Source organism: Gavia stellata, chromosome 1, assembly GCF_030936135.1.
Source record: "Gavia stellata isolate bGavSte3 chromosome 1, bGavSte3.hap2, whole genome shotgun sequence".
Taxonomy (NCBI): Eukaryota; Metazoa; Chordata; class Aves; order Gaviiformes; family Gaviidae; genus Gavia; species Gavia stellata.
Window position 1 is genome coordinate 121,913,251 of NC_082594.1, and position 17,420 is coordinate 121,930,670.

At 40.7% G+C, this 17,420-nt stretch overlaps 1 protein-coding gene across 1 annotated transcript in view; it reads right to left on the bottom strand.

Moving 5' to 3' along the window:
• The window catches only part of BBX (BBX high mobility group box domain containing), a 58,815-nt gene that overhangs the window by 20,051 nt on the left and 21,344 nt on the right, over nt 1–17,420 (bottom strand). The window contains 4 exon segments of the mRNA XM_059820059.1: nt 2,721–2,859; nt 3,763–4,681; nt 10,262–10,342; nt 15,504–15,581. Coding sequence (XP_059676042.1) covers nt 2,721–2,859; nt 3,763–4,681; nt 10,262–10,342; nt 15,504–15,581 — 1,217 coding nt within the window.

Sequence of the window (17,420 nt, forward strand, 5' to 3'; positions counted from 1 at the left end):
TTAGCGTTATTTGTTCCGAGGGATTATACTTTCTCCCCTCATATTTTATTTGTTGCAAGACGAAAAATGCAACTAGCTCATGCTTTCAGGAAACTCAACATCCCTCATACTTCAGCCGAACCTGAATGACCATAACTATATTACCTACAACTCAAGAAATCCACAGACACGGTATTGTTGTTCCTAATAGCCAGATGAAAACAAACCACTCGAACAGGATGGTATGGCATTTCTGGCTGTAATGACTACGCTGTCTTGTATAAGCACTCTGTTCCAGCAAATTTTTGCAGCCAGGCTGGAGCATAGGAAGGAATTGTATTTGAATAAAAGACAGTGTGCACAGCTAGGCAGATTATAAATAGTACCATCAATGACAGGGGAACAATGACATTTTCTACTAGTTTTTAATTCTTGACAAAAGTTGGCATGACTGTTGGAGGGATGGCCCTTACACACTGTACACTTGGAAGTATCACAAGGAACACGGCATTTCCTCTCTGCTCTCTGAAGCAGCACTTCAAATTAAATTCTGAAAGCTTTGGTACACAGAATGATTACTTCATTTTATCTCTGTAATCATTACTTACTTCAGTAAGCAATCTTCCATCTTAAAATACAGCCCTGGCTCTTGGCAGACTGCATGCATGGTGGGGTTTGTTTATTTGTTTGTTTGGGGTTTTTTTTTGTGCGTGCGCGTGCATTGTTTTTAAATCAAAGATATTTGACATTAGTGGTGCTCGGTACTGCTACCATTCTCTTCCATGCGGATGTTCCCTGACAACCACAAAACAAGCTGATTTTCTGCTCTGACAGCTGTCACGCAATGCCATCCTCTGCCCCAGCTCCTGTCCCGCTGCCTGTTGCCGCCTGCCTCCTCTCCTGTCCCAAGGGCATATGAGGGGCTGCAGCTCTAATTAGGAAGAACCTACCCTGAAAGCAGATGAGCTGCCATCCTGGCTAGTAATTTATAGCTTGTGCAACATGGAGGCAGCGGAGAGTGCAGCTATCGCTGTCAGCAACTAATTATTCTAAAAAAAAAAATTATTCATATTGTCATGACTTTTCAGAGCATCTCACAAGCCTGGTTAGACACACGTAGCTGAGTCGAGGTCTTCAGGCCGTATAGCCTAGTCCTGCCAGGAGATACACGCAGGCAGAGCACTGCTCAGCAAAGGACTGGGCTGCACATGGACAAAGCACACTTGACAGGGACCATCTGGGACATGTAGGCAACTACTGATGGAGAAAAAGGTAAGAGGACATGAGGAGAAAGACATTTCGAAGGGGTGAGAACCCTCCCCTCTACACACACACAAAATGAGGCTGAAAGGTGATGCTGAAGGGAGCAGAAAGAATTAGGAGGAGCACGTAGAGGTAAGACCAGCTCTTCAAGTAGCCAGCAGATCAGGTAGTGCAATGAACAGGGATAATGGATACCTTCTCCAGCACTTACACTCCACAAATTACTGATTCTGCCTTTACAGAGTTCACTAAATAATATTCATTAATGACACGACTGAAGCAAGACTGGCAAATACGTATTTTTTCCATCCACCCAGCTAATGATGGTAGAACAGTATTTGTCGAATGAATTAATTATTTACACGCTTTTCCTAGCTACTTCGAATAAATAATTTGTACCTACTTTTTTTTTTTTTTTTTGGCTAGGAGATGCATTCAGTTTTCACACCATTAGGTGTAAAAGTTTTCAATCTTTCAATTTAAATTTTAAAAACATTTACTAAACTTCTATACAATGCAGTAAAAATACAAGAAGTGTTCCATTAATTTTTCTGGACTATTCCAACCAAACAAAACTTGGAGATTTTCATCATTTGGGCATCTTTGCTGTAAAGCGAGCTGCAGCTAAATTTCACATAGACTAGGTTATAAAAAAGGCTACTGCAAGCCTGCACAAAAGAAACACATTACAATTCTAAGTTTGAAATGTGGAAAATCTACTCCTTTTTAATTAATTTTCACCCTTTGAATTCAGAGAATTGGAAGTCTTCAAGAATTTGGAAGTAAGTGTGAATGGCTAAGCAGATTTAACAACTATGCTTGCTGTTAAATAAATCTGTAATACTCTGACAAAAATTGTTATTCATACACTAGAAAAGTAATGCTGTGTGGCCTTGCTAGATTTTAATGCATTTGTAATCATTAATTATTCTTCTGATATATTTAATTTCTTCACGGTGTACAAGAACAGTTTAAATATCTTGTCTCTACAATGGAAAAATTATATATTTATCATAATTATTTGCCAATATTAGAACATTGTTCATTCTTCCTCTGTAAGCAATCTCTCCAAGCAGGCAAGGAGATCTATTCTTTCTAGTCTAATTCTGTTTATGATGATTGAACACCTACACAGAACTTCACATACTGCGAAGTGCGCTGAAAATATAAGTAACCCTCTTCATCACCTCTTGAGTGGGTAAATATTGCGCGGTTTTTTTAGACGTGAGCAAATAATGTCATTCAAATCTGTTTACAGTAGTGTAAACCAGGAAAGATCTCAAAGGAATTACTTTGGTATATAAACAGCAGGTATCTAGAGCATGACTTAGCCCAGCAGGGTTTGTAATTTTCAGGAATTCTGTCTAATTGTGATTATTTGGGTGTTGGATGCAGTTCACTTGCTGCAAAGAGGACTCACTCTTAAGTTACCAGGCTGACCTAACTAGAACTTTGAACAGCGTTAAGCCGCAACTTACCCAAAAACAAACTCTTCCTTTGGCTTAGGCTTTTTCAGTTTTTTGTTCCCACTCGTCCCACTTTGGGAAAAAGACCAGTTTTCTTCATTCCAGCATCCTTCATGATCTGAGGAGTTGCCTTTTCCTGAGCTTCTTTTTCCTGGGATGAAGGCAGAAAATCGTTTCTCATCTTTAGAAAAATGTGTCAAAACATAGCGGGCTCAGAAGGAACTCGTGTACCCATTAAGTACTGCAACTTATGATGCTTGACCTTCTTGAAGGGGTGACAAAACATTTATTTATGTATTTTATACTGGATAATTATGATATTGGCAACTATTTCTTCTCCCCCTCTCTCCCCCGCCACCCTGGTTTTTATACTACCTCTAAAGTCAGGATCTTTCGAGGTACAAAGGAGGAGAAAGACATGAGTAGATTTACAGTAAGAAACTTCCCTGAATTACAAACACCTTTTTCTTTTCTGACTGTCCTAATTACACATATAAATCTACTAACTGGAAAAATACATTTCAAGACATCTCACTGAAAGCGTCCAGAAATCTCAAATTTATCCCTCCACAAGGTAAAGGGTTCTTGCTCACCATCTACAGCAAAACTAACAACCAGAGCAAAAGCACAACACATTTGCCTCTTGTAGGACTGAGAACTACGCTCACAACCACAAGAGTTGTTTATGTAGAAACAAGCTAATTATTCAGGTTTACATACAACACAAGTCCTGCATACATCTATCGGCAGGCTGACAAATTAACCCACAAGGCCTTCGGTCAAAAAGCTCAATCTCAGATCATGAAAGACAAGAAGGGAGGGGTTAAGAGCTTGTGAGATTAGGTACAAACACAGACAGCAGGACTCCAGAAGACCTGTCCTGGACCATGGAGTCCATCCCCTCCACCTGCCCCCAGCATCTCAGGCGACCAGGCACAGCATTCCCATCACACACTGCTCAAACTCCAGCTTAAACACGGACTTTTGCTTCTCCTCCCACTCCAGGCAGGCTTTTGCGGTTCATGCTGTAAATGAAACACTCAAAGCCACCCACCTCTGTCCACGTTAGCACGCAGAGATGTGAGCATGCCCTCTGACACCAGAGTTTTATAAAGAGCACCTTTGCAAGATCTCTCCGATTTCCTGGAGCCACAGGTTTCTATCTTTTTAACACAGTCACTGTCCTCAGTTTTGACCTGTCCTGGTAAGCTTTGGGGTACCACCTCCTCTGTTGGGGTCAGTGGTTCCACTTTAATGTTATCAGAAGCCTCACAGGGTACTTCCTTGCTGGCTGCAATACTAAGGAAATCGGGAGGCTTTGATTCTTTGGTGGTCTCTGTGGGTTTCTCCTTTGATGTTTTCTTCTCTTTCGATTTCACTTTTTTCTTTGGTGATTTTGTATCCAACACGCTTCCCTTCGCATTTGAGACAGGGCGGGTTTTTTTGCGGGAAGTTTCCGCGAGTCTCTCGGCACCCCAGTCCCCCTTTGCAACGGCTTCAATTGTATACATTACACTCTCAATGTCCGACTCGGAGGACTGCCTCTTTTTACAAGGTTTCTTGGGGGTGGATTTTTCGTTTGTGTGCCGGTCCAACTTATTTTTTTTCTTTTTCTTCTTTATCTTTTCTGGCTTTAGCCCAAGGATATTCATGTCAGCCACTGAAAGCTCTGGAGAACAGCACATGTGATCCTTTGTGTTATCGTTGTTCTCAAAAGGACTGCTCTCCATTGCAAGACTAGTAAAATCTCTGCATTTTGCAGTTTCTGATTCCTCAACTTTTGTCTCATCCCAGTTTTGCATTTTCTCTGTCTCTGATTGTTCTATTTTTCCTTTACAGGAGTCTTTTGTTGTTGTTTTCTCCAGTTGTTCTACTTCCATTTCCTCTGGAACTTCCCTTCCCACATCTTCCGGTGCTTCCACTTTTGTTTTCCCAGGTTCTTTCACTTTTACTCCTTCTGAAGCAAGGCACATCTAAAATGAGTTTAAAAATAGTCCCATGAAACAAACATCAACTGTTAGCATTACGTACCTATATTAACAGAGGCATTGCATAGGGAATCCCTCTGGCATCTTAGTTCAGAAAAACAAATTCTGCTAAAGGACAATACTGAAAAATACACTGAAGCCCTACTGAAACTGGTGCAACATGATGATGGCTAAGTGCTAGAATAAAGCTGGTGGGTTCTACCGCTTTAACAGAAAGACTCCAAGTGATCTCAGGGGTGTTTCTGTGATCCTTTAAGTGCCTTTTATACAACCCGGAACCCCATGGCTAGATTGTTTGTAGAATACCCTAAATGCAACGGAACAATACAGTATCTCTCACAATTGCCACACACAAGTTACTTGAAATCTCACGTCCATACCCCCTTCAACTCCCAAATGTCCCTATATACAAGTCTCCATTTTCCAAATGGCCCTGAAGGGGGTGGTGGTGGTGAGTTAATTGAATCTCAGTAATCGAGATTATTTTCTTTTACTTGAATGTAAAAAATAATTTGGAAGGTAGTAAGAAAGCCTTCCAAATCTTTCTTCTCATGTCACAGACTTACTTTGTGAAGAACTGTAAAGCAGCAGTGGTTGCCATGGTTATTTCCTCCTGGAGATAACATTAATGAAAACCAAAACCCTCATTTTGTCTGGGGAACAGCGATATCCAGAAAAAGAGATGTAAAAAGGTCCTCAAACTGCCATGTTCCTGCAGCACTGACTTGGGAGATCCTCTTGGTTTTGGATCACCTGTAAGCTATGCTGACACTGCTACAGAGGGTAGTCCTTCACAGCACCAAGCAGTTGCCCTTGGGAAGACATGCTTTCTTCTTCTTACTTTCCCTCTCAAAGCCCCCAAACCGAATTCCCAGGGCTATTTTGTTTGTAAAACAAATGTCAACCAAACAGCCACCTGGAGTAAAACCAGATGGAAGAGGCTTGCTTTGAACCAGACATCAGGAGTTTCCCTATCTCACAGCTCAGCCCACGGGTCAGTATGGATGTACCCTCCAGATTACTGGGTTCTCTTTAGGTCAATTTTAAATTTCACAAATTGGCAAAGCATTTTTTCCTTGCAAACTACAAATATCTCTTACACCAATATATGTACGAGCGTAACACCAATGATAGAACACTTTGTAGTAAATTTCCAAAATTCTTGCTGCACAGGGTAGAAACTCCTGATCTGGCTCAGGTCAAGCTAGGCTGAGCACTGGAAACACCAGAGCTTGGGCAGCACAGTGTCTGTTAGGAAGCAGGCTAAATGATGCAAAGGAGAACCCCATAACTATGCTGAGGTGGGGTCTTGGTACCAAGGTACTTCTGTGACTCTTACTGCACTGCAATGTAAGCACAGCCCGTGATTTTCAAAAGATAAAGATCAATCTTTAAAATGCAACTCATTAGACAGAAATAATATTTTGTCAATTAAACACACACAGCCCTCGCAAATGGATTTTTTTTTTTTTCTTTATACCTTTGCTGCTTCTGCAGTAGCCAATAGTACAGAGGACTACAGATGTGGCTACAAAAAAGCGACTTCTGTTTTGTGAGCTCTAAATAAACTTGCAATTCAGTCTTTAAGACTGGAAAAGCTTAAACCCCCCCCCAAACTTAGCAACAAAAGAAATACCACATTTCAACAGGAGGCCAATGGTTTTAACTGTTCCTAGAAGGAGGATCTTCTGAGAGTATCATAGCAGAGTTTCTATAGAAGTTATTGACCTGTTTATTCCCCACTTCAAAAAACAGTAGGCATGAAAAGCAAAAATAAATGAAAGCAACTAATGACCTTTAACAGGTATTTGTAATGGCAATGCCCTAATCTGAGTTAGAGACTAATCCAGCCCCCTTTCTCACCTGTCTGTGCCCCCCCGGCCAAACCAGTCAAAACCCCAAACCCTAAACCAAGGAATTGAAACAATTTCAATGGTGATTGGGAAGTCCCTTTGCCACCAAGGACTGGTGGTACTACTTCTCAGCTGTAGACTCCTAGAAACCTTCAAGTTGATGGCTAGTCTGGGGAAATCTTGAGTTGTGGCACCCAAGCCATGGTAATTTATGCTTCCATAAACAACAGCGTAATTGTAACTGCAGCATTGTTCTGCCTTCCAGACTTTGGCAGTCAACATCACTAACTCCTCCGCCCCGCTGCACCTGTGGGAATTAGTCACCGGTATTTTAATATTACCTCTGCCAGTTGAAATAACGCTGATGTCCCACACTGTTTTGTTAAATCGGAAGGACCGGAATGGGATGTACTTGAAGAAATCTAAAGAAAAAACAAACGGAGGGAAAAAAAGAAAAACATTATTTTACCAGCACAATTCTTTTGTGTTTACCACACAGCTTTTAAGGGATTATTTCCTCCCTCTTCCAAAAATTCATTCATAAGATTATATACTGAAAAAGAAGTGCAGACCTTTGCATGCTGTTAGAAATAAAACCCTGCTCCACCATTGGTCCGGTGGATAACACCACTGGACACTAAAAGCTATTTCCAGATTTGGGGATCTTCTTGTCAGGACTCCCTTTGAAGAGTAGGGTGAACTGAAGCACAGGCTCTCTCATACATAAAAAGACTCCAGCAGCTAAGCACCAATCTACACCAGCATGTAACCCAGCTGGTGGTGTTTTTGAAGGCTTAGTTGGACATTCGATTGCAAAATCATTTCATTGTCATAGCTTAAGAAGGTTACTCCTGTCAGGCTATGGCACTGCCTGTTGGTGTCCTGTAGGACTCATATAAAAGAGATGCTATGAAACCAAAGTGAAGTAGGAGCCCTCAAGCCTTTGGTAACCTTCACTACTCCCCAAGAATATGGGAGGCTGTCTGGCAAGCAGGTAGCTGATCATTCTCCAGAATCTTTTTCCTGTATCACGCTGCGATCCTTTTCAATACTTTAGAGTGTTTTGTATCAGTTTTGAGCTAGGTGAAAAGAAAGGATCTTTTTCTAAACAAATAAAAAGGATCAGCCTCAGGATTGAAGAAGAAAATGTTCTGTTTTTAAGGACATATCCCATAACCTCTGGTCAGGCTTGCAGGTTTCTTATACTTGCTTCCTTAGAAAAAGGGGGAGCTCTAGGAAGTGGGGAACTAAAGTGTTTACAACCTTTTAGCTCCTTCTCTGTTCCCAAACTCAGTTTTCATTGCTCTCAGCCAACATAGGCCCACACAGTCAATTTTGCAGACATCAACCCATCGTTGCCGTAAAGGAAATAAACAAAAGAGGTTAACAGTGCTGTATCTCTGTGTCTCCTGGAAGCTGCAGCTCTTCGCAGCATGTCCCAAGCTCTGACCATTAGAGTTCAAGTTGCCAAACGCCGCTCACAGCCCAGCGTCCTTGGTGCTGTTGGCCCTCTGTGGCAGAAGTGGTCTCCTTGTCTTGTGGAGGTGACGCGCACCCCCACCACTGCCTCCCTTCACTCTCATGCCTCCGCACTGAAGACTAAAGACAAAGGATGCATTTAGGCACAGCGGGACACTCAGCAGAGCTGATCAGCAACAGCCTCCCAGGCTTCAGACTGCAGAGTGGCTGCTCCAACCATTTTCAGAAACTTAGAAATTCTCCGAATTTTTTAGAAAATAATTTAACCCACTTCTGCATTTTATTTTATCACCATCTGTGAAATACTGTGAAATATCAAAAAAGAGGGCATAGGAAAGGGGGAAAAGAAAAAAAAGAAAAAAGAAAAAAAAGAAGATAAAATTGGTTAACCCACGTAGGAGAGAGACCAGACCCCTGCCATGCCAGCCGCATGGAGACAGCAGTCCAGTCCCCTCCAGTGCACAGCATCTGCAGTTTGAAGTCACAGCAGCATGGCACAGATGTCTGCAAATGAACTTGCAAAGCTAAGGCACCCTTGAGGTGATAAAGAAGACAGTTTATTTGGGATGCTCCAAACCGGGTCCTGAACTGCTATCTGAAAACTTAAGCTGAATTGCTTACATTTTATTTATCCAATTACAATCCAACATTACACAGCTCTCCAAAACTGGGGAAAAAATATATTAAAAAAAAAAATCAATAGCACTAATGTCCTACAAGAGCTAGAGACAAGGAAGATGGGCTTAGCACATCAGCCATGCTTTTCTCAGTTTGAATCAGAGCCTTTAACATTCTTTTTGCATATTAAATTAGGCTTGTAGGAATCCACCTGAGCAACCTCTGAGAGAGAGATCATGGAAACCTGTCCAACATGCAAACGTCACGCTGCCAGACTTAGCTTCAGTTTTTCCGCCAACTGCAGTACAAACTGCACTCCTGTGGACCAGCACGTGTCCTTCCCCCACATCAGGGCTTCCCAAGCTTCACAGTCACATCACAACTTTTAATGCTGACGTCCAAAAGTCAGGCTGCACTCAGCAACAGCGTCACTCCAGAACAGCACGACTCAAAGCCTGCTCTCGGTCTGGAAGAGGACACCTCAAAAACTCCTGGTGTCCCTGACTAAATTTTACCAGCCCTTCTGCTGTCCCAGGGCTGCAACAGTCAAATGCCCTTACGGATCACAGATCATGGTCAGGTGTAATCACCCTTGCACAGGTACGGCTGACAACATAGTACACACCCACATACTCTACTATTGTCAGGAACTGCCTGTAGGGTAAGGCAGGTTTTCTTCCACTCCTATACGTTTCTATAAAGTCAGATAGTAGCATTACTATCCATGGAACAAGGCATGAAATACTTTTATTTCAGTGCTTCCACATTCTCCCTGACAAGGATTAACTTCACCAGCAAGAATATATGGCTGGATGCCACTAGATGGGATCCAGAGACCCATTTTACTTACTGCAATAGGAAGTGATTTTGGAAAAAAAGGGAAAAAAAAAGGCAAAAAAGTGTACAAGTAAGGTGCTAGGATCCTCCCTTATTTACCTGGAATGTAGCATGTACCTTCATCTTTCAATCATCAAGAAGAATAATATTTGCACACCAAGCCTCAAAGGTTTATCAGTGATTCATACATATCAAAGGGGAGACCTCTACAAGGTTATATTTAAGACTCAGAGAGAATTTCTAGGACTGTTGGGAAACCTGATCTAGTATTGTTGATTACTGCTGACAGCTGCCAATTTCAGAACTTAATACACTGCTTCAACTTCCAACTCTTACACAGATTCCTGATGACCTCAAAGTCTACTTTTCTCTTCTTATTCTTGGTCCCCATTCAGCAATGCACCTTCCAGTACTTATATCAAAGCTTTACTTTTTGAATCCTGGTATCCAAGCTTCTCATTAAGAAGAATGCTATTGTCTCTTGTCGTTGTTATTGCCCTGAGCATTGTTTTCATTATCGTTATAAGGCTAATTTTTCTAAAAAGAAACGTAACTTTTTCTGTGTGGTCTCCAAGAAACTATGCACATTAACAAGCTTATAAAGAAATGTCCCTGGGGCTACTGCCAGTGACTAATTCTCTTGCAATTCCATTATTTACTAATTTATGCTTCTGGAAATACTAAATTTGATACTACAGCAAACCTTACACAATTCATACTTTTTTGGGGAAAAAATACACACATCTTCCCATTGTGATGCTAATGGGTATAACTTTACTTCTGCCAACTGGAAGAGTGCCAACTTTCCACAATGCTTTACTGGCTCAGAACTTGACAAGTGGGATGTATTTGATGAGATCTAGGTTTTAAATGAACAGAGGAGAAAATATTTCAGTGGCAGAGAGGAAAGACAGAAAGGAAGGGAGAAAAAGAATGAAAAAATTAAGGAGTTAGTTAAATCAGTTACTTTTAGATCTTTCTGGCAGAAGTCGCTACTTCAAATAGGCAATCCCATCCAATAAACACTTAACAGGCATTTAGAAGTCAGCAGGATACAAGCAAATACAGAATTTCTTCCTTAGGTTAGGCTCATTGGTACTCTTTGATGCTTGTATTGTCTACAGCTAATATTGTATCATGCTGTGTGTTTTACGTGACTAAGTGAACAAGACATACCTGTTGCTTAAAAACATGAACCGTGGTGGTCAAGGTTAAATAAAATTCTCCCAGAAAGCCTGGACAGTATTTCCCATTTGGTTAGATATAGAAGAGGACCATTTGTCCTCACAGGCACGGCTTGTTTCACTTTCTTTAGTTAGAAAAAAGAAAGACCTTACATCTGGAGATCAAACCTAGCCTTCTAAACAGATGTTGGTGTGCCAGCACCAGCGCTGAGTAAATAACTACCACCGCACTTCAGGGAATTGTTTTTGCAGCCAAATTTCTTCTGACCTGCTTCCAAGTGCAGCATTATGAGTTCTTCAACACAAGAGTTAATGATCATTTCTCATATTTGATCTTTTTTGGCATGGCATTACACGGTAAAATTTGACCTGGAAGCCTTGAAAAGCCCTAAGATTAGGGGCAAGACCACCAGTGTTTCCGCGGCATCTGCCTCATCTCAAAAGTCATGCTTACAACCATGATCTTTCAGATGCAAAAATTATCAGCTTAGCCTTTCTCTTTATATTTAATGTCTTTCTTTTGAACTAGATTATTTGAAAAGTTTACTTTTCAATTGTCAAGAAGATTCTTTACACCCCTGCCCCCCAAATCCAGAACATCCATTTTATGGAAAGCTATTTAAAATACAGTGAATAATACTTGAATGTGCATTAATAATCATATTATTATCAAACTAGTTTTGCTTTGAGACAGTTCAGTGAACATGCTCAGGACCCCACTGGAGTAAGTGATCTTGTGCAGTGCACTTTGCAGGAAGAGGGCCTCAACTTTTTATCTTTCTGCCATAATAAATTCTCAGCTCTTAATGATTTTTTCAGTGCAATATGAATGGCAGAAAAGGGACAGAAAAACACCCACACACTCAAGTATAACCTGAGAACATGCAGGTATATCTTGCCTTCTGATGCACAACGTGAGGAAAGTAAAGAATTTAATTTCGACAATAGAATGGGTGCTCCTAACAAAATGTGAGATCCTTGTAGTACTAATAGAATGAGGGGAAGCCAACATTTCACTTCAGCAAAAAAAACTCTCTTCACAGTCAAGAAAACAAACTGCAAGACACAAACTTAGAAATCATTCTGTTGAAGTTGCTAGCCAAACATGAGAAGTAAGAGGATGGCTGATCAACCAGCTCTCAGTGAGATGACAGATCTCATTCCCTGTCTTAACACCATCTTCCAGTTTCAATTAGAATAATCAGAACCTGCAGTATTACAACCACAAATAGCCCCTTCTTATGTAGGCGTTTTAACTTGGGGATCATCAGGATCAAGTTATTATCTTTTACCACAATGCAGGTCAGCATTTTAGCTACTATATGACATTCTAGTTTGCATAAGAAGCATGTGCCATGGTACCACTTTTTGATTTCCCTCCTAGAATAGGCATTTCACTTCAACACAGATATTTAATAATTTCAGTATATAGGCAAATGGCAAATATATTTGTCTATTTTATGTAACAGCTTTACCTGGGAAGATTACAGCTTTACCTAAGGGAAGGCTGGAAGAGAAGATCCTGACTAGCTCTTGCATTCCCAATTTCAAGGCGTTTTGACCAAAAGTTTTGGATTCAAACCACCCAAAATGGTTGACAGAATGGATGACAAAATCATCCTCAAGCATGCATTTTTCTTAAATGATAGTAACCTGCTGGACTAGCAAAGAAAAATTCCACCTTGTTGCATGCGATTGTTTTTTTTTATTAAATCACCTAGAGAAAAACTTCAGAAAAGCGGCTAAAAGTGAAGAGTTTGTGGTTTTGGGCTTCATTTTGTTTTTAAGATGGGTAAACTAGCAATTTTATTGCTTCCACTCTCAGGAAGCATTTTCTTTGTTTAATAACGGATGAGAGTTTAGCAAAGTAAATCTAAGAGGTACTCGTGTTTCTTCTCTATGAAGCAGTCACCACCATCTGTTCGCGTTTGCCAAACACACATCCAGTAAGACCAAGAGAGCAAGGGGTCCCATCTGCTCTGCTTCCCTCACATGGCAAGGAGGATGACAGCAACCAGCCCATGTGAGCAGACAGCTTGCAAACAGCCACCACGCTAAGGAACACAGCCCACTGCTCAGAAATCACTGGCCTATATAATGGCTTCCCATAAAGGTACAAATGAGAAGGACAAAAGTAGAGCCAAGTATTTGCAAGATGAGAGCAGAACGACAAAGCCAAGAGCATAACTTGACAACACTCCAAATTTTCAAAAATCCCTTGTGAGGACATCACATCTTCTTCAAAGACCTCCAAGACACTTGCCTGCATACCTGCAGGACCCGACGAAGTCTTACTCCCAGGATTTTCATCATCTGTTGTGGCAAGTTACTGGGCAGGCCTCATTAGCCATATCCTCAACAGCTTTAATTGAAGACTATAGCACTTGGGACAGACAAACAGATGAAAGGCTAACCAAGGCTGTGGAGAAGAAAGAATCCCATGCTACATCTACATATAACGAGCTGTTTCTGAATGACAGGGGACTTGTACTCCTGGGGTAAAGGTGTCCATTTTAAATGACAAGTCTACTCAATGGGATCGCTGTCTTCACAAAGAGGCACTCTTACTCACCCTGCCGCAAAGGCAGCCAAGAGAAAGGGAACATATGAAGAACACCCAGCCAGAACCAAAACTGAGCTGGGACGGCTGCCAAAAGTCTCCAGGCACATCAGACCACAGCACACTTACATTTCTTCACAGGTCTGTTTGGCTACTGGCTAAATAACTACTTTCTTTCCCCCTCTCTCTTCTTTTGTAGCACTGCACATTGCTGACAGCAGCCTACTGCAAATTGCTTACCATAATTTAGCTTACTAAATGCAGTAATGCGTTCATATAGACAGGACCCAGCAAGAAGTAGCACAGTAAGGAATGGGATTTTTGCCAAACTTGACAAAGACACCCTGTGCAAATGAAAGCCCTTGTATTTGAAAGAGCACAAGCAGCTTTAATAGTGGGGTGAGAAAGCTTAAAGAGGTTCTGTAGCATGCTCAATACTTTCCCCTAGAACAACCTAAATGAAATCAGGCTGCAATGTGAAAAAAAAAAAAAATGCCATTTCTCTATTGCTATACATAAACCATGATGTTAGTCACTGCCATTAAGGTTTCACAACAACGGTATAACACAGAAGGAATAACCACGGCCGACAAGGGGTTTTTCGTTGTTTTGTATTTTTTGCTTTTCCAGATTTCTGTCCCTTATTTCCAGACACTGAAAAAACAACCAAAAAATACAACTCCCTCCAGACTGCACACACAGTTTAATATTTTTACAAGAAAAAAAGAGATCAACCCTGACATTAAAACTTTCCTCTCCTGTGTCTAGTTAACTTTCTGAGCACCTCTTCTATCTGACATTTGATGATCCATACATGCACTCCAATGTGCCAAATGAGCTAGGTCAGCATAGTGGTATGCAACTCAATGCACCGTCACATCCGTATGACAATTTTCAGGTTTGTAATTTTGTTGTTTGTTCAATTAGGAGAGGAAATGATTTTAGGTTCTGTGACATTTTGAAAGCATGGCTAAGCCAGGTTTTACATGACAATCTGAAAATGCTGTACTAAAGGCAATTCATACCCTGTTCAACTCTGCAGATATCTAAAAATTGCTGTTTAATTAAAAGGTAAGATGGCTCAGATTCTTGAAGCGAAGTTAGCAGATTCACTCCTGCAATATTTGGCAATAAAAATCAAAAGAAATGTTTTCCAGCTTATATCTTTTACTCGGTTTAAAAGGTTGGCTTCAGCACATGGCTTCATCCTGCTCAATTCCACTAATTTTCTTAAAAGAACTTTCCAAATTAACTTGTAACTTTAAAAAAACGTGGCACAAATGAAAACATCTTCATGATTAGAGATATTAACTCTATTATATCTTTTATAGGGCTGTTTGTAGTCAGGTATTTTAATGGCACCTGTATCAGCGAATTGTTTTTTCTTAATTGGGCCTCCTAAGAAATACATCAAGGCCCATCCTAGCCAAGCTAAAAACACACAATACACAATTAGCTTAACATTTAACAGAAAGAAGCGTGTTGTATGTAGTCAAACCTCTGTAAGCACATGGAGTACAAACAGGGTATCTTTTCATCCCATTATGCTCCTCCACAACAGCGCCAGCTCCAGTGCCAGCCTTTTCAGACGTACCTTTAGCATAACTGATTCTGCAAGCAGTACCAGACTCCCCCAAATGGGCAAGAAGAGTATATGTGTGGAAAGTCAATTCATAGAGGCACATTAAACACATGGGAGAAGAAATTCTTAACAGCAATCTTTTAAGAACTCCGAATCTTCAATACGTGGAGCAAGAAGGATAGCTTACATACTAATGGGTACGTAAGCTTTATAAGTCACCACCTAACGATGCTGTTACATACCCGTGTAGCTGTTGTGATAAGCTTCCGTTGCCCTGCAAGGTTATTTTTGAAAGGATTCCTGCCTCTAGGGGAGTTGCCGTTTTGCACTGCTGCAGCCTTTTCCACAGGCAGTGCATAGTGTCATTTCAGAATGTCTTTTATTTGTTATTTTCCTAGATGTAAATTAAAAGACCATTTGGAAAATATGTCTGCAGCGGTCCTTCGGTATGCAAGGCCAGGTAATGTTCACAAGCCCAGTATCTTTTGTGTATGCTACAGATGGTAGAACTGGCCAACATCTCATCCAGTCACTGGTTATTCCCCCCACGATTTTCTTAACACAATGCTGTCATGAAGATAAACGTCTACTGATGGGAATCCCTTGTAAGACAGGGTGCTTAGCCATTCAGTGACAACTCTTACTGCTTCCTTGCTTCCTCCCATCCTCCCCCACGATATTTCAGCCATTATACCTCAGCAAACTGAAACAACGCAGACTCCTCAGTTTGTTTTACAGGTCCCAGGACTCCAGGTTGTGATGTGCTTGAGATCTGTCAGGAAAACAATTATGTTTGTATTACCTAACTCTTCAGTTTCAATATCAAACTTCAATGTGCTAAATTTCCGATCCATCATACAGAAAGACTCCTGGTACCTAAGAACATGGAAACGAGTCCCAGCACACGCATACAAAGAACAGTATCTGCTTTCCAGGAGACGCATAAATGGGTGATCTGTGAAATGGTGATCTTGAATTATTTTTTACAAGGAAAATCTTTCCTAGAATCAACAGAACAGGCTAAGACTTTTTTGAAGGGCTTTTATTTGTCCGCTGATATGTCAAAAGAGGGTTAGCAACAAAAACTTAACACTATATTGTATTTCACAGTTCAGTGGAATGAGACTGCAGAATGATGATGCTGACAGAGCACAAATTGCTACTTAGCAAGGAAAGTAAGTGTGGACAGGGACACAACGCGTGCAGGTACTTTTGAGATACCAGATCTATCCCAGACATTAAGGTAACTGCATTTTATACTGTTCAACTTATGTTAATTATTTTTGTTGCAAATGACACCTCTGATTAATGTTAGACCTTGGTACGAGTACCAATTATTGTCCCATTGACACACGTAACTACCATGCACGGGTTAGGAGCAGCATCACTACAGCCTGTTTAACATCCTTGAAAACTAAGACTAGCTAATATGCATTTCTAATTACTGATGATCACTGAGCTACTTCTAAACCACGTGTTAGCGGTGCAGATGAGCTTGTTTCCTGGCACCCACGGAAATTTTTTGAGGGGTAAGGAAGAGCCAGGGGTCACAAGCCCTTAGCAAGAGCATATCTTGCGGCCCACAAGACAATTCCTGCCTACTACCAGACAGCTCTGGCACTTTCCTGCCTGGGCACTGCGAAATGAACTGAAACAGTTAAGTGAGCTGGTATTTGCCTTACTCTTTGAAAGACTTAGCAGTGAAATTCAAGAAACAGACCGTTACCAAGAGGAACTATACAAAATACGACATTGCTCAACTGACAGTGTAAGTATGCAAAAGCATCTTAGAAATACTGGAAGATGGATGATGAATTATTACCATAGAAGTATCATAAGTGACACTGGAATTGACCAATTTTAAGAAGCTTCTAAGTATTGCTTTTCATTGCTGGCACACCAGGCATTTCCTCTTCCTAACAAGAAAAGCCAGCAGGTTGTTTAAGAGCCTAATTACAGTTATGTACTTCACTGTAGCCATTACCTTTAATCAGAAATAAAGGATCAGTGCTTTATTTCTAATACATTTTGAAAGCCTCAGATCTTAAATGGGAACTCAAGGTCTTGTGGGTTGATGTTAAAACAAAAAAAAAAAACAAAACAAATCATATTTTCTGTGTGCTAGGATTGCAAGGTATCTCCTCCATAAGCAATGACATTTAGGGAGGAGTATGAAGGTGGACACAGCAATGAGTATTAAAGACACAGGAGTCAGATCCATGGCTGGTGTGAAAAAAGGTCATAAAAAGAATCCCCTGTTATGACAAAATTTCTTTCTGTATGCACTTACTCAAACACCACCCGGTGTATAATCAATATTTATACAGCTAAATATTGATATGTCACTTGATCTTGATAATTTCCAAAGTTGGAAAGATATAAACAAGCAAGTGAGGCTTGCAGAGGACCAGGATTCTTTGCAACCTCGTTCTCGTCGTGTTAATTATGTCAATGAAATCCATTAAAACTTGGATGAAATAGTGTATACTTAAAAAAAAACCCCAAACAAAACACCACAGTTGCACTTCCAGCAATAACTGGAAATATGTTGACAAAAATGTTGTACATTGCAAAACTAAAGCACAGTTGCATAGAGCTATTCAGTAGTTAT